This window comes from Pipistrellus kuhlii, unplaced genomic scaffold (genome assembly GCF_014108245.1).
Source record: "Pipistrellus kuhlii isolate mPipKuh1 unplaced genomic scaffold, mPipKuh1.p scaffold_m20_p_5, whole genome shotgun sequence".
NCBI lineage: Eukaryota > Metazoa > Chordata > Mammalia > Chiroptera > Vespertilionidae > Pipistrellus > Pipistrellus kuhlii.
Window position 1 is genome coordinate 25,168,053 of NW_023425551.1, and position 16,348 is coordinate 25,184,400.

The following is a 16,348-nucleotide window of genomic DNA, read 5'->3' on the forward strand; positions in this document are numbered from 1 at the left end:
TTTACAGTTTTTGCAGATGTTTGCTCTCTGTTTTACAGAACTCTCTAGAATTTATTATTATTATTATTATTATTATTATTATTATTATTATTATATTGTGGGTTTATTTTATAATGCCCTTTCTGCCTTGCTTACTCCTTATTTCCTCTCAAAAAATGTTCTTTTTCCAATTGGAAAAGTAATACTTTAGCAAATTACACTAACCATTTCCTATTAAGCAATAGCTTCCTTAATGCTTTATGCTGCTCTGGAGTTCAGGAACCTTCCTGTCCAGCAGCCTATTTAGGTCGAAGCACAAAGGTCAGCTGGCCAGGGTGCCCGGAGCCTTATGTTGTTCTCAAGCCCATCTGCAGGTGAACTCACCACTTTCCCAGCTTCTCGCACCCAAATCACACATTGTGTAGACCCCCTCACTATCAATCAAATGGGGAGGGAAAGCCCGCTGCAGAGAGGCAAATTTCTGGAACTAAGTACAAAATCTCTGAATGATGCCAATGGTGTGTTCCAAATCTATTTTGTTTTCCAAGCCTGTCCCTTTTATTCCAGCAAAGCCAGTTGGTCTCTGAATGTCTCACCCATGTGTAAGCGATGGAGTTTAGATGTCTGCTGTGGAGCTCATCTATCATGCAGTTCTGTTCTTGGGAAACTGCTTGGCCCCCTGGGGAGCCTTTGATCACCTCAGACACAGGCAGAGATTATTGCAGGATTTTTCCAATCCACTGGTCAAAGCTAAAGGCTAAGAATATAGTCAGACTCCTCCATCAGGAAATTATTTTATCTCAGTTTCTAATAACATGAGAATCTGATTCAAGTATTTTTGCACTGCCAGTCATATATAAGAGGAGATTCATACTACGTAGCTTTTCTTCTTGCTCTGGGTTTTTGTGACTCTAGAGATTACCCAAAGAAAATATCAAGCTTTTGATAATGCACAAATTGATTTACTGTGGAGTGTGGGTTTCTATAGAGGCTACCGAGAATATTTTTCCAGTATTGAGATACAGGGAGAATTTTAATATAAGTCTCCGTGAACCACGAGGTAATAAGAGCTATTCCCATTGCTCCTGAAGGATTTGCTTGCAATATTTGAAAGGTTTTTTTTTTTTGTTGTTTTGTTTTTCTTAAATTTTCACCTCTATGGAGTCTGTTTTTTATGTTATAAAACCATTATCAAAGTTAGAAAATAAAACCAAATAAACTATTTGCAGACAGAATATACTAGAGCTAGAGCTAGTCACAAAGCTGGAATGGGTGAGCCTGGCTTTCCCTTCCTCTGAGAGCCTTGAAAGCACCGGAGAATTATACCTGCAGGCCTGGACTCCATTACTGCAGCCTTGACAGCAATCTGTTTTTATATTACAGGCAATGAAAGCTTAGAAGAAAACTACGTCCAGGACAGCAAGATGGGCTTTGTCATCAATGCCATCTACGCCATGGCCCATGGGCTGCAGAACATGCACCATGCCCTGTGCCCTGGCCACGTGGGCCTCTGCGATGCCATGAAGCCCATCGACGGCAGCAAACTCCTGGACTTCCTCATCAAGTCCTCGTTCATTGGCGTGTCCGGAGAAGAGGTGTGGTTTGATGAAAAAGGGGATGCTCCTGGAAGGTAAAGCCGTCTTTTGTGTAATGGATCTGGAATAACGTGTGACCCTCCCTGAGCCAGACAGGTGGCAACTCTGGCCCCCTTTGGTTCTATGGTTTCTGGGTGTTATGTGCAAAACAATCAGAAAGCTAAAGAGACAAGGCTAATATATGCAAATTACATCTTAAAACATTGAAAAAAAAACATACTGTAAACACACACAATCCTGCCTCTTGCCAGGATTACACTCCTACCCAGCTACCACTCAGAATACTAGACCTCCTGCGAGCCCCAGAAACTGAAAAGATGACATCTCACCAGCAGAACTCTCCCCGGCACTGTCAGCTCCAGGCCAGAGCAGCTTTCTTGTCCCAAGGCCACACAGGTGGTAAAGTATTTTAATGTTACACCTGCTTAAAGAGCTTACTATACGGGGAGAATGAAGTCCAACATATGTATCCCTTTGTCTCAGGCTAACTTATGTTTCTCTTGGAATAAGAAAGGAAAGAATTTTCCTTCTGGTATTTGAGTCTCTATGGCTTCCAAAGAATTAAGAAGCAAAGGAAAATTACACTATATATATATTTATATGTATATGTATATATGTATATATGTATATGTGTATATATGCATATATGTATATACATGTATATATATATAAACAGACTAAATATAAAATGATTTAGGGGAATTATTTTCCTTTCTCCTCTGTCATTTTATATTTAGTCTGTTTAATAATACTGCTTTTATAATACCAGTTAGCTCGTATTACATTAATACATAGAGAGCGAGGTCAGTATAAAGAGTAGTTATGTTTGTTCATATGACATTTCCTAGACAAGGAGTAATCAGAATAGTGACATAGGAATTAAAAGTTGCAACAGGAAAGAAAAAGGCCCTGACCTGGATACCCACAATCTTTCTTTTCTCTCTCTCATAAGATGGTTTTGCAGAAAGAGAGATTTTGGGAAAGCATATGCTGTATTAAAATGGAACATCAAGTCATTGCTATAAGCATATCTTTATTAAGGTGACCAGACGTCCCGCTTTTGAACAATTTGTTCCATGTCCCACGGTGTTTTTAAAAAGTCCCGATTAAAGAAGTCTGGTCACCTTAATCTTTATCCTTTTTACATCTGATAAAGCTGAGTGTTAGAGAAACTAATAAGGTAATAAAAAATTTACCTTAAATCACACTGACAGTAGCTGGTGGAGGCAGTGCCGTGTGAGACTGAGGCTTGTAATCTTTTTGCCACATCACTCTGCCTTTAGCTAATCCTAAAATTAGGCAAGGTTGCTGGCAATGGTCTCAATGTCATTTCAAAGGCACTGGAAGAAACTATTTGGGAGAGACTACTGTAAGATACCCTAAATAATTCTCCACATATCTCCTCCTCTCATGTAAGTGTGAAGTTCTACGTATAGAGAATGCCTTGTGGGGCCAAGTGGTTCTCCCTGTTAAAATCCACCAGCTCTCAGAAAGATAAATCATCTAAGTAATTGTCAGCAATTAAACGATGAATTTATTAGATTCCTTTCAAGCTTCCATTAGGCGGGAGCAAGTTTAGGTAAACATGTGAAGGAGATGGATGGAATGATTGAGGGCCTGGGCACGTGGAAGGTTTCCAGATGCTAAGCATCTTAAGATGGTTTCCAGGTGGACCTAGTGGATCTGAGATTCAGAACAGCACTGACCCATGGTTATAATGCTGCGTCCCACTGGAAACTGGGCTCTGAAAAGGATCAGGCTTGGAAAGGGAACCTCCCTTCCGGCAAAGGACCAAATGCATTTTTAGACACCCTGTAAATACACGTTTTCTCTTCCTCTCTCTATTTATAAGTTATTCAAAATATTGGGACACAAGTTTAGCTTGTTTTTTTCTCTCTATCTTTAATTGTATATTTAGATGATGGCCTTTCCCCTGGGTGTCTTTTCAAGGATTATTTCCTCATGCTTGAAATTGATCATCTTCTGTGATCAATTTCTGTTTCAATCCACTCCCTCTGCTTCCGTCTCCTGTCACAATGCCGTCCAAGCTTTTGGATCCATCTGTAATTATTTTAGCTAATCATCATGTAACATGAACTGGATGCTTTGAAAGGATGTTGTCAAGTTGTAATTTACAGCATGAGGAATATTCCAAATAAATGCCAGCGTGCTGGGCAGGCAGGGACCGGGTCAGGAGAAAAGAGCAGTGCTCATTAACACATACAGCAAAGGGAGGCCTCTTTTTGTTAAGACAGTACTTTTCCCTTGGTATCTTTCAGTTTTTTGTTTTTGTTTTTTTCCCTTCTGGCTTTTGGGATTTTTAAAAAATGCATTTTTCATACAAAAAAATTGTGAGCTTTTCAGGTTTTGCATGCTAATGAAGTGTGAACTGATTTCTCCTCTTCTAAGGGCAAATGAGGAAGTTGAAATAAAATCTTAGGAAATGAATTTATAGGGAAAAGATACTCTAAAGCTGGCATTGCATTTAAGCCTTCATTGGAAGCACCTACATAAGATTTAATGATGTAACATGGAGTAAAACATAAAAATTAAAGGAAATGGAAAAAGAAAACCATTCTTAGTGAACATTTACAGCTGGTGCTATCACTGTGAGTTTAAAATGGAAAAGAATTGGAGGTGTAGATTAGTATCATTGATCTGTAGAATGAGTGCGAACCATCAGCCCTCAGTTAACATCTACATGGATATCGCTCAGACAGCTACTCTAAAGAACATTCGGGTGTGTCTCAATAGCCAGGAAAATAAGAATCCTCTGGTAGCCAAAAGTCAGATCAGCCAAGAGATGAAACTGTAGGTAGGTTTTGTTCACCTGGAAAAGTAGGGGGATAACTTCCTTCACTCTCTCAGTCTCCCCTTTCCCTGTAGGAGACTGCTATTTGTAGACATTGCTAGAGTCTGAATGTGAAGAAGCCACTAGCTACCCTGTGGGTGTTTGCACATTGAAAGCAGGAAGAAAAGCCAATAAAGAACATGAGTTGTGTAGATAAAGAACTAGGACAGATACAACCAATAGGTTTCAGATACCAACATAAGGTTGATGAGTGGTAGCTTCCTGGAGGATTCTGAGTCTGAATCTGGTTTGGAAGGAATTCCAGGGTGGAATAGGGGCCTTGGGGAAAGGTGGAAGAGAGCTGAGGAAGATAAGTATGTATTGGTTAATTGTCATCAATTTCTTTGGGTCAAGAGCAAAGAGCAAGAGACAAAGCCTCTTACCTTCTAGCTCGGGAGGTTGAAAGCTCATCACAGGTACTGCAGAAAACCATCCCCCTTTGCAGAGTCAGCATGACAGTCAGATCTTTGTGAATTATAATTTACCTGAGTCCATAGTAGCATGCAGAGAAGATTGAGAAATGCCAGAACATATTTGGTGCTGAGAGATAAATGGCATTGCCAGCACAAAAATGTTCTCCTGTTTTCTTATGGTAATAGAAATAACCAGAGAATTGTAGGGCATTCATACAAATATACATATGACTGATATATTCATATTGCCTTATATATGTGCCTTTGCTCCACCTGTGAAATAGTTTCTTACATACCTTATGGTTATAAATCCCCACAAGAAGCCCATGATCCTTAAAAATTTAATGACATTTCTAAATAGTTTAACCTAAAGTAGAAATAAATGTTAGAAAAGGTATTCCAGCTCATGCATTTCAATGCCAAGTCCTGACCTGTTTCCATCACACAGGGGAGTGGAATATGCTGAGGTCTGCCCCCAGAATACACTCAGGCTACAGAGATGATTTCTCAATGCAGATTTTGCTGTTGTGTAGCTTTGCAACTTTTGAAATTACTGAAATCAACTGACATAACTTTTTTGGATTTAGGAATGTTTGTCCTCACCAGGGATAAGACCAGTTAATGTTAATGAGCAAGATGATAAATCCCCAACATCCTTGCTAATTAAAGATGCATTTCTAGATGCCTCGTTAGCGCAGTAGGTAGCGCTTCAGTCTCATAAAGATGCATTTCTCAGAGTTCTTACTCTAATGGCACCTAAAATAGGTTCCAAACTCTATAAAATTCACCTCTTTCAATCCAGTGTAATGAAAATGGCAACAGAATGTAAAAAGGAAAACTGGAATAAAAGTAGTTAAGTCAAGGAGTTAATGTTCTCCAGACTTGCTACTTGTTCAAACAACGACTTCGGGCGTAATGAGTTGGAAGAAATGACCAACTCAGCACACATAGACATATAGAAATATTATTTTGGAAAACACGCATAGAGAAAGCCCAAGAATACTGTGTTCTTTAGCAAATATAGGCAATACACAGAAATTGAGAATGGGATACACATTTAAAAAATAAAACAAACACAGTGGAAACATTACAAACAAACTGAAATATCAGCAGAAGCTGGTGTTAGGACAGGAGATGATTTCAGCTTTTACTTTCTTCTCTTTGTTAGTATAGATTTACCAAATTTCTTTGCTTTGTACATTATGTCCATATTCTCCAGGACACACAAGTTGTTTTTTTGTAGGTATGACATCATGAATCTGCAGTACACTGAAGCTAATCGCTATGACTATGTACACGTGGGAACCTGGCACGAGGGGGTGTTGAACATTGATGACTACAAAATCCAGATGAACAAGAGTGGCATGGTGCGGTCTGTGTGCAGCGAGCCTTGCTTAAAGGGTCAAATTAAGGTAAGCCAGCCACAAATCGTTCTCAGACTGTGTTCATGAGGAGGCCCCCCTGCCTGGACAAAAAAATAAAATAAAATAATGCGTAGACATTTTTCTTAGATAAGACTATCCAGGAAGGATGGACCAGGGTTACTATTTTTGTGCTTGTGGTTAGCTAAAATTGAAAAGACAAAGGAATATTAGGAAATGGAATAGGAAAACCATTTAAATATTTGGAATAGTCTTTAACTGATTCACAGTGATGATGCAGGATTTTAAAATGCAATATGGAAAGCAAGGCGATGCATGATGAATTTAAAAACTGAAACAGATGTAAAAGTGGAAACCAAAACAAATGATACTGTTTAGTTGTAGTTCTGGCCATTGTTAAAGAAAGCAAGAGCTGAATAATGCTAACTAAGCACATAACTAAAATAAAAGAAGTTGAATGAGGTAACACAGAAGTACTGCTGATCATTTCTCCACCAAGTTCTTTGCTTTTCCTGAAACTGGTATTTTCTAGCCGAGAGAGAGTTCTCAGCTAGAAAGTCCTCAGCATATTATCAGATGCCTTTTCCCCAACTTGTAAGTAACCATGATATGACTGTATACATACAACTAGGGTAAATAAACATTAATAACGAGCATTTAGCCGGATGTGCTAGAGAGAATCTCGACGAAGAAGCCATAAAGACAGTGCTCTCTGTATCCCGTGCTATTTAAAATCCATCTGGATAATGCGCTAGGAAATGGAGTGGACGGGCATGATTATGAGCTGGCAAGGGTATTGATTAAATGACCTGACAGGTCTTTCCATCTCTAATTTTCTGTGATCTGTCTCTGGGAGCAAACAGTCTGTCACATAAGTGTCACCCTGCACAGCTGGAGCTGGAGTAGGTGCCCTGTGTGGCTCTGACCCTCTCACCATGAGCCATGGCCATCCTGCTGTGCCATTCTCATGAGCTGTGTAACCACCTGCAGGAGTGAGGTACACTCAGGTGTCATGTGCAGAAGTGGAGTGGAAACTGGAAAAGCCTTATCTCTCCTGATCAAAAAAGATAGAGATTTGCCACCCGCAACGTCTTTTGCAGCTGTCCTGATGGACTCAACCTCCCACTGACACCAGCCACTTCGAAGATGAAACAAACGTCTGAGACAAATCATCCTAGCTTTCAGTATCGTGTGCTTTCTCTGCAGATATGATGATGAAAGGATTTAATAACTGTCATGACAACTCACCAATCCAAATTGACTTTATTCTAGTGCTGTGACAGGGTCCTGGAGGCCGCCCACCACACTCATGGTTAATACTTAAATGATGGATCATGGGAGATTTGAGCTAGGAGTTCTATGAGGTGCACATAGCGTGGGGTATTCAGGAGGCTTAAAGATACCATTAGTTTCCTCTCAGTGCCTAAATGTTTCAGTTGTGTAAACACAGTCACTGTAAATGAGCTGAACATTAGCACTGCTTTTCCCCAAGAATACTTTTTTTTTTTTTTTTTAATTCTGGTCCCGATGAAATTCTTTCACATGAGACTGGTGAAGTGAATCTGAGGCAGCACATAAAACGTGCACAAGTACATCTGCAAGGGAACAGCAAGTGTTCTGCACATATGATTGTCTCCCTTACCAAGCCTGCTGTGACTTTCCATGGTGCAGAGAAGGGCAGGAAAGAGGTGAGAAGGAGCAGGAGGCAAAGGAAGAGAAAGTGAAAAGAGGAAAAGAGATGGTGGAGGTCAGGGACTCACATTTATCAAGCATATACTTATGCAAACAATAATGCTTTGCAGGCATCATGATTACAATTATCCCTTGAAACAACCCTTTACAAGCAGGTATCATCACCCCACTTTACAGATGAGGAGTCTGAGGTACAGATGGATTGATTTATCTTATCCAAGCTTTCTCAGTAGAAAGTGCCAGAGCTGGGCTTGGTGCCAACCCAAAACTCTCATACCCCACAGCCATATGTTGTTCTACTATCTTTCATTATATGAACCAATATGTTTCCTACAAATGCAAATGTTGATTGCTAAGCCTTATTTTCTCAATAATTCACACTAAAATTATAAGCAAAGGTCCACATTTAAAATGCTGAAAGAACAGAATCTAGAATTAAGGAAGCAATATTTGTGAAGGTGGTAGGGAGAGTTTGTTAGAGACAGGGCAACAGGTAGAGAAATCATGGGAAAGGACCCTGCAGATCGCTTTCACTGCCGTTCTATTCTTGTTTTTTCTGCTCACCTCTCTGTTCCCCCCCCTTAAATGTGTCTTTGGATTTTCTACTCCAATTGATGGTTTTGGGACTGGAAGTTTGGGTGTGGAGAGTGGAGGAAAATCACTACTTTCTACGAATCTCATCTGACCAATCTGACAGAATTTTTGGAGACATTAGGAGAACATAGAATATATCATAAATGGTTCCTCATTGCAGATGCCATACTGTCATGTCATTTTGTCATGTCACCTTATGCATGTGGAGAAAAGCCCAGTTACACATACCTTACAATCTATTACCTTCAGAATTGGGTTACCGTAACTATTTTTCCCTGAACCATTTAAAAGGTGAGGTACAAATACAAAGGAAGCTTTATATCTTCACACCTCAAATTATGTTTTCTAAGATAAGAACAATTCTCGCATAGCCAAAAGACTGGCTAAGAAAATTAGCGATAACATTATCCATCGTAACTATCCCAAAACATCTCAACATTCTCTTTTTGTGAATCAAAGAAGACTGCCCATTTAAATTGCTCATAGTTAATATAACCATGTTGGCAACCAGTGAAACAACAATGTGGTTCCTCTGTGATGCAATATTTTCTAAACTCTATAGCAGGATGGCAGGTTCTCAATACGAATTGTCCATAAAAAAAATATTTTTAAATCCTTATTTGAGAAGCCTATGATTACATAATGATGATCTGATCTGTCCCAGCTGCTAAAAAACATATTGGCTAAAATTTTGAAAAATGTAGAAGGCAATTTTTTTTTTGTATTATGTTGTGCATGTGTAAACAGAAAACTATACTTTCTTTGGACAAGGAGGAAACTTTTCACACACTGGTTGTAATGAGAAGTTCCACGGAATTGTAAATTTATCCACAGCCACTCAGTAATACCTCCATCTTCACTTCTCATGCTTTGATCTCTTGGTTACTGAACTTTTTGGTGATCATCTTACCTTGTACCCACCCTGTCCACCACTTTTAGGGGCAGGTCTGCCAGGAGCTGCTGCTGAATCCCACAATAGTGGGCAGAGCAAAAGCACAGCAGGGCTGCTGTGTGTTGAAGGCGGCCGTTACAGAAGCAGAGCCCACTTACTTTTCTTAGTAAACTTTTTGAAATATAACTTTCATACAGAAAAGTAGAGGAGGAAGGCCACCGTATGAGTATACAAGGTACTCATCCTACCTGGTCTTTACTCGAGCTGTTCCCACTGCCTAGACCACTCTTCCACCAGATATATTCAGGGCACACTCCCTTCCCCTCTCTCACATCTTTATTCAGATGGCATTATCTTGATGAGGCCTTACTTCACCACAATATGTAAAATTGCATCTTCCTATTCCAGGTGTCCCCCTATCAGGACATGGACCAAGGTGAGGCAAGTGAGGTACCTAGGGCACAGACTTTCAAAGAGACCCTCACTCTCAAGGTCCTGCAAGTTCAGGGTGGGTAGTTGCTCAGCATGGAGGGTGCATACCTCTTTAAATGTGGTTCCTAGGCGCTGCACTTGCCTCATTTTGGTGCCTGTCCTGAACCCTATTCCTCTTTTTTCAGCTCTTTTCTCAAAGCCCTTCTGTAGAATGATAGCCCCTCAAGGATGGAGATATTTTCTGTTTTGTTCACTGATTATTTCTAGTTTTCACATAGTTCCCGGCACATTGTAGGCACTCTAAACACACACTGCAAATTGAAATGTTCGGGCTGGGCTGGGGTTGCACTCTTATGACATGAGGCCATCATATATCAAAAGAGATTTTATTCTAGGCACGGGGGTACAGGTGGGCTGAGACCGACAAAGGCATCGGCAAAGAAAGCAGGGAGGGGGGAAAAGGTTTTTGCTAATTTTTGCTGGCTGCAAGGGTCCAGTTGGTGCTTGGTTCCTCCCAGTGTTAGATGGCTAGTGGTTATCTGGCCTATGCGGTGCTCGAGGTTACAAGATTTTGGAAAATATCTGCTAAGCACAATAAGTTTTTCTCTGCCACATTTTATTCTCTTTAACCTTTCACAAATGAATGAATGAGTGATTAAATGTGTGTTCTCTGTGTAAGCATTTTATTCCTCCTTCTAGCAGTGTACTTAATGCAGTATGTTAGGTTTTGAGCTTTTTTAACCTCAATGATCAGGTCTTTTCATTTATTTGTCCTTATGCATAGCACCGTATTTGGCATACTGGGCCACTTAACAAAGGATTTTTGCCAACCTCTGAGATATAATTTTGGTTCTCAGCATAACATGTCATCACCCTGCCAGCCATTATTATTCTAAGAGGAGCCTAACTCTTGGAAATAACTGGAGATAACGTGACTGAGATTTGCACAAGGTATTGATTCCTTCTGCAGCTGTTTTCTAGCTGAAAAATGCACATAATTAACTTCTCCCCACGGAGTATAATTCTGTGTCATTCTGTACAGAATTCCTCACGCATAGCTGCCTTCAGTATATGTCTATACTAGTGATCATTTTGTATTCCTATAACATTTTATTACATTTTCTCTATAATAAATGTAGGACCTCCCTAAGTTGATATTCTTATTTAGTTCTTGCAACACACTTTTCAATTACCTTTTCTTTTTATTCTCTTTGAATTATTTATTTCCATTTCTTCTCTTTATGTCATATTCTATATTATGTCCTTTTAAAAGACAAATTATTGAGAATTAATATGTGCCCAGAACTATGCCAGCATTCTGAATGCAAAGGAAAAATAAGCACAGCCCTTTCTTCAAGGAACTCAAGGTGTAGCTGGAGAAAAACATACCAATGATTAGAATTGATCATTGTCCAAGCTCTCATGCAGGATGAGACATGGGAGGACAGGGCTATCTTCTCTCTTGCAGCTGGTTCTTCTATAGTCTTAATTGAGTAGACCCATTTTTTTTTATCCTGCTAGTCTCTCAGGTATTTCCCTTCTGAAGACATTTTCCCCTATTTCCTTTAACTTATAGTTACTTTTCCTTCATTATATTCTCTTGATGCTGTATTCTTTCCTCCTTTTTCTAAATAAATCTTAATTTTTTAAAAATCCATTACAAATCTCTTCAGAGACTGAGTCAGAAAGTGAATAGTTGGTTTCCTGTGGCATAAATACCTCCAGACTCCTACAGTGTATGTGGAATTGAAGCACAGCATTGTGTGCAGCAGCAGGTCTCAGGTCTCACTAACAATAAGTACAGCACCATGTATACGTGATGGGAAAAGAAGCAACAGATCCTCTGCCTCACTAAGCATTGGTCCTTCCAAGGTAGTTTCCATGAAATACCACGCCTTTTATCATGACTTAGAGCTGTCATAGGAAGTGTTTTCCTGTGAAAAAAAATATGAAAAAAATATTAGTCACTTATTGAATGAATACCCTATGCAAAAAAAATCAATGAGAATGATGGATATAAAAATAATGAAGAATATTCATGACTTGGGGAGACTAAAACATAAATTAGGCATAATAACTTGAAAATTTTAAAAATGTATCTGAAATGAAACATATCTACCATATAGATATGAAATAGAGTACAAAAGCAATTTAATTATTATAAAATTCCAAGTAAATTAATGTTACCAAAGGGTTTATCGCTCTAGAAATACTGCAACTTTTGATATTATATCTATTCTTGAAAGTAGTGACATAAACTGATGGAGGAAAGATGACATTTGAAATGGAAAAAGGTAATAGTCATTCTTCTATTAAAATATAGTTATTTGTTTACTATATAGTTCTATGTTAGAGCTGGTGGTTAAAACACACACACACACACACACACACACACACACACACACAGACAGACACGAAAACACACTATTTTGTCCCTCTCTCTCTTTCTCTTCTTAAAGTATGTTCTCTACACAGCAACCAGAATAATCCCTCTGAAAAGCAAGCCACATGAATTACAAATTTGATAGTGTATCTACTCTACTTAAAATCTCCCTCCAAAACAAATAAAGCAAACCTAGTTATGTGGACATTAATGAGGACAAATGCAGGGGTTGGCATGGAGAATGTTTTTCCTTATAGAGCAGAATTGTGTAAAAAATTAATAAAGTTAGGAGCAGAAACAAGGATCAAGGACAAAGTGAATGCCTAACCAAAGAGCAGACATTATATTTCAAAAGTGTTGGATTAAGGAGGCACTAAAATTCCTTAAATGGCTTAACTATATATTTTTTTAAAGATTCAATTTGACACTCATTCATTTGCTGCCTACTGTGTGTTCTTGGTTCAGTTCTGTATCTTGATGACTTTGATCTGAAAACAATGGAAGTCCCTTTTTTTGAGGAGTATACAGTCTATACAGATGATCTTGGCAACTGTGTATAGCACTCTAGAGTGAGAAGAAATTGGAGACCTATTACATGATTAGGTAACAGGGACCAAAATTCAGCTGTAAAGTTACAAAATCTCAGTCTAAGGTGTGGCTGAAAATAGAAAATACAAATTCCATATTATAGACAATATTTAACAAAATTACACTTACTTGGTAGCTGAATAAAAGAGTAGTAAAAATAACTCCATTTAAGAAGCTTCCTTTTTAATTATTAATTAAAGGTATAAGCTAAACACTTATTCACTCATTTATTCAGTCATTCAAACCCTAATTTTTAATATTTTCATGTGCCAGCTACCCCTAGGATCTACCTTTACAGTCATCCTGTGTAAATAAATTTGTTTAGCATTATCACCATTTGGATTTGTCTAATTAGTAGTATTAACTTTATAGTCAGAGAAAAAGATAGCAATGATTGAAGAGATATACAGGATTTTGTGATGATATTTAATATACTTTTAATACTAAGTAAGATTTAAAAGCAATTTTTATTTATTAATTATTCTCCTATCATTTAGAAAATTTTGTCATGTGTAATGTAAATTCCCCATACTTCTTCTGAGTGTAGGTATGGCGGCTTTTTTAAAAAAAAGACTTAATTTGATTATCCTTTCCAAAGTTATTTGAATGAAAAAGAAGATAAAGAAAACCTTTACTTTTTCTGAAAATATACTGTCATTTGATATTTTTAATGTAATTCTAAAATAGTGGTATGAAATTCAACCTGATCTGAGAAAATAGAATTTTATTTTTACAAAGGCTACAGTTGGCATGACTTTAAGGGATGCCAATATTTGCAGTTTAATTTTTTACTTTACGTATGAAAACGTGATAATGTTTTAGGTGTTGGGCAGAGACTTTGCTTCTAGTCATGATGGAGTAACAGAGTCCAGACTTTGCCTTGTACTGTAAACAATTGAAAACTTGACACAGTGTATGAAATAATTGTGTTCCCATGTTGAGGAGCAGCACATGACCTTGATTTCAGAGGGGAGACCAACAAGGTGAACCTTAAAATCACTCGGGCTTTCTGCCTCGAGGCAGTTTCCTGGTTGTTGTTCACTGAGGGAGAACACAAACAGAGCTTGGCCACCTCACTAATTTTACAAGACGGAAACCAGAGGAGTTTCCCCAAGGCAGCTAGAATTTGTAATGCAAAGTAAGGGGGAGGAAAGGTCTATGCAGAAAAAGTCCCAGAAGTTGGCTGTGAATTGTCTTAAGTATTTGATGGAATGCGGATTTGAGAAGAGTAGGACAAAATTCAAAAAGTCCAAGTAGCCCTAGCTGGTTTGGCTCAGTTGATAGAGTACTGGCCTATGGACTGAGGGGTCCCGGGTTCAATTCTGGTCAAGGGCATATTCCCAGGTTACAGGCTAGATACTCAGTAGGGGGTGAGCAGGAGGCAGCTGATCAATGATTGTCTCTCATCATTGATGTTTCTGTCTCTCTCTCCCTTCCTCTCTGAAACCAATAAAAATGTAATTTTTAGAAGTCCAGGTAAAGAATAATTACTGGGTAGCTGGATTGTAAAGCTCACATGGAGCCAGAAATTGTTCCAGTCTTCACAAGCCAGAGTGGCAACACCTTGTTGAATGCACAAGAAATTAAGTAGAGACCCCAGAGGGGCCACACCTTAATGGTATATGTACAGAGATAATAATTTAATTAAAAAATTAAAAAAAAAATAATGAGACCAAACACTTCATAAAGTAGAGACTATTTTACACTTATCCTAGAAGATTAAAAACACGACTCAAACTGAGCCACAAGTCACTTAGCTGCCTGCCAGAAGAAAGGGCAATAATTCTTCAATAAAAAAATCTCCAGTGCTTTACACCTTATATGGGATCACACATGGTCAGCATCTAGTCAATAAACTTCAGATATATGACAAAGTGAGAAAGCCTGAGACATTACCAGAAGGAAAATCAAGCAACAGAAACACTCCCAAAAATTACACTGATGAAGAAATCAGCAGTCAAAAATATTAAAATATCTACTTAAAGTACATACTAAAGAATTTAAAACAAAACATGAATATTATGGGAAGGCTAATAAAATATTAAAACATTGAATGGGACCTATACAATGAAAACTAAAATATATAAGAAATAAAATTTCAATGAATGGGCTTAACAGATATTAGACATTATAGAAGTGAAGATTGATGAAGTTAAAAACATAGCGACAGAAAATAGGCAAATGAGGCACACAGAGGAAAACAAAGTTAAAGAGATGAACAGATGCTCAGTGACTTGCAGAATACAGGCAAGAGGTATATTATACAAACACAATCAGAGACTCGGGAGACAGGCTAGAGAAAATCATTTAAGAAACAATTACTTGAAAAATATTCAAATGTAATGAAAATGTAAACTCTAATTCATGAACCTCAACAAATCCCAAAGAATTTGAACACATAATTAAATTGCTAAAAACCAGTGATAAAGAAAGAAATTCTTGCCGAAACCGGTTTGGCTCAGTGGTAGAGTGTTGGTCTGCGGACTGAAAGGTCCCAGGTTCAATTCCGGTCAAGGGCATGTATTACATTGGTTGCGGGCACATCCCCGGTAGGCAAGAGGCAGCTGGTTGATGTTTCTCTCTCATCGACATTTCTACCTCTCTATCTCTCTCCCTTCTTCTCCGTAAGAAAATCAATAAAAATATATTTAAAGAAAAAAAGAAAGAAATTCTTAAAATCAGCCATAAAACACAGTCAGAATTACAGTGGGCTTCTCATCAGAAACCATATACAAGGCAAGGAAGGAAGGGCATGTTTAAAGTGTTAAAAGAAAAAAAAATCTTTTAACCTAGAATTCTATTTGCAAGGATAATGGAATGGCAGAAAGTGCTAAAAGAAATAATAAAAAAATAATAATAATAATTTAAAAAAACCTGTCATTTAAACTTTTCTACCAAGTGAAAATATTTTTTTCAAAAATTAAGCCAAAATGAAGACTTGTCAAATGAACAAATGGTGAAAGAACTCATAATTCTCACACCAGCACACAATAAATGTTAAAGAATGTTCTTCAGAATGAAGAAAATTATAAAGGATATAAAATTGGGTCTATACAAAGGACTTAAAAGCACCAGACATTATAATATAAATATAAAATATATTTATTGGGTAAATATAAAATATAATGATTTTTTTTCCTTTTTCCAAAAGTGCATTTCAAAGATGATTGTTTAAAGCAAAAATATTTTTCATAGGGGTTTATAAAATATGTGTACTAAAACAATACCCAATAGGAGGGGAAGATGGAAGAATATTGTAGAGGTCTTATAATGTCATGAAGTAGTATAATATTATTTGAATGTAGGCTGTGATAAGTTAATGGTGCATATTTTCAATCCTACAACAGCCACAAAAGCAACACAGAGGTTTAACAAGTATGCCAATTTTAGAGGTAAAATGAAGTGCTAAAAAAAATTCTCAATCCAAAAGAAGGCAGAATAAGAGGAAAAGGAAACATACTAGCACAGATGGAATAGATAGAAAAAAAGGGATAATTGATGCATATCCAATCATTCCAATGATTCTAATAAATGGCACATTAATAGA

The 16,348-nt window shown here is 37.8% G+C and overlaps 1 protein-coding gene across 3 annotated transcripts in view; it reads left to right on the forward strand.

Annotated features, from left to right (window-relative positions):
- The window catches only part of GRM1 (glutamate metabotropic receptor 1), a 276,789-nt gene that overhangs the window by 214,591 nt on the left and 45,850 nt on the right, over nt 1-16,348 (forward strand). For all 3 annotated transcript variants that reach the window (XM_045572851.1, XM_036414734.2, XM_036414733.2), the window contains exons 5-6: nt 1,363-1,609; nt 6,082-6,250. In XM_045572851.1, the coding sequence (XP_045428807.1) occupies nt 1,363-1,609; nt 6,082-6,250 (416 nt within the window). The remainder of the gene's footprint in view (nt 1-1,362; nt 1,610-6,081; nt 6,251-16,348) is intronic.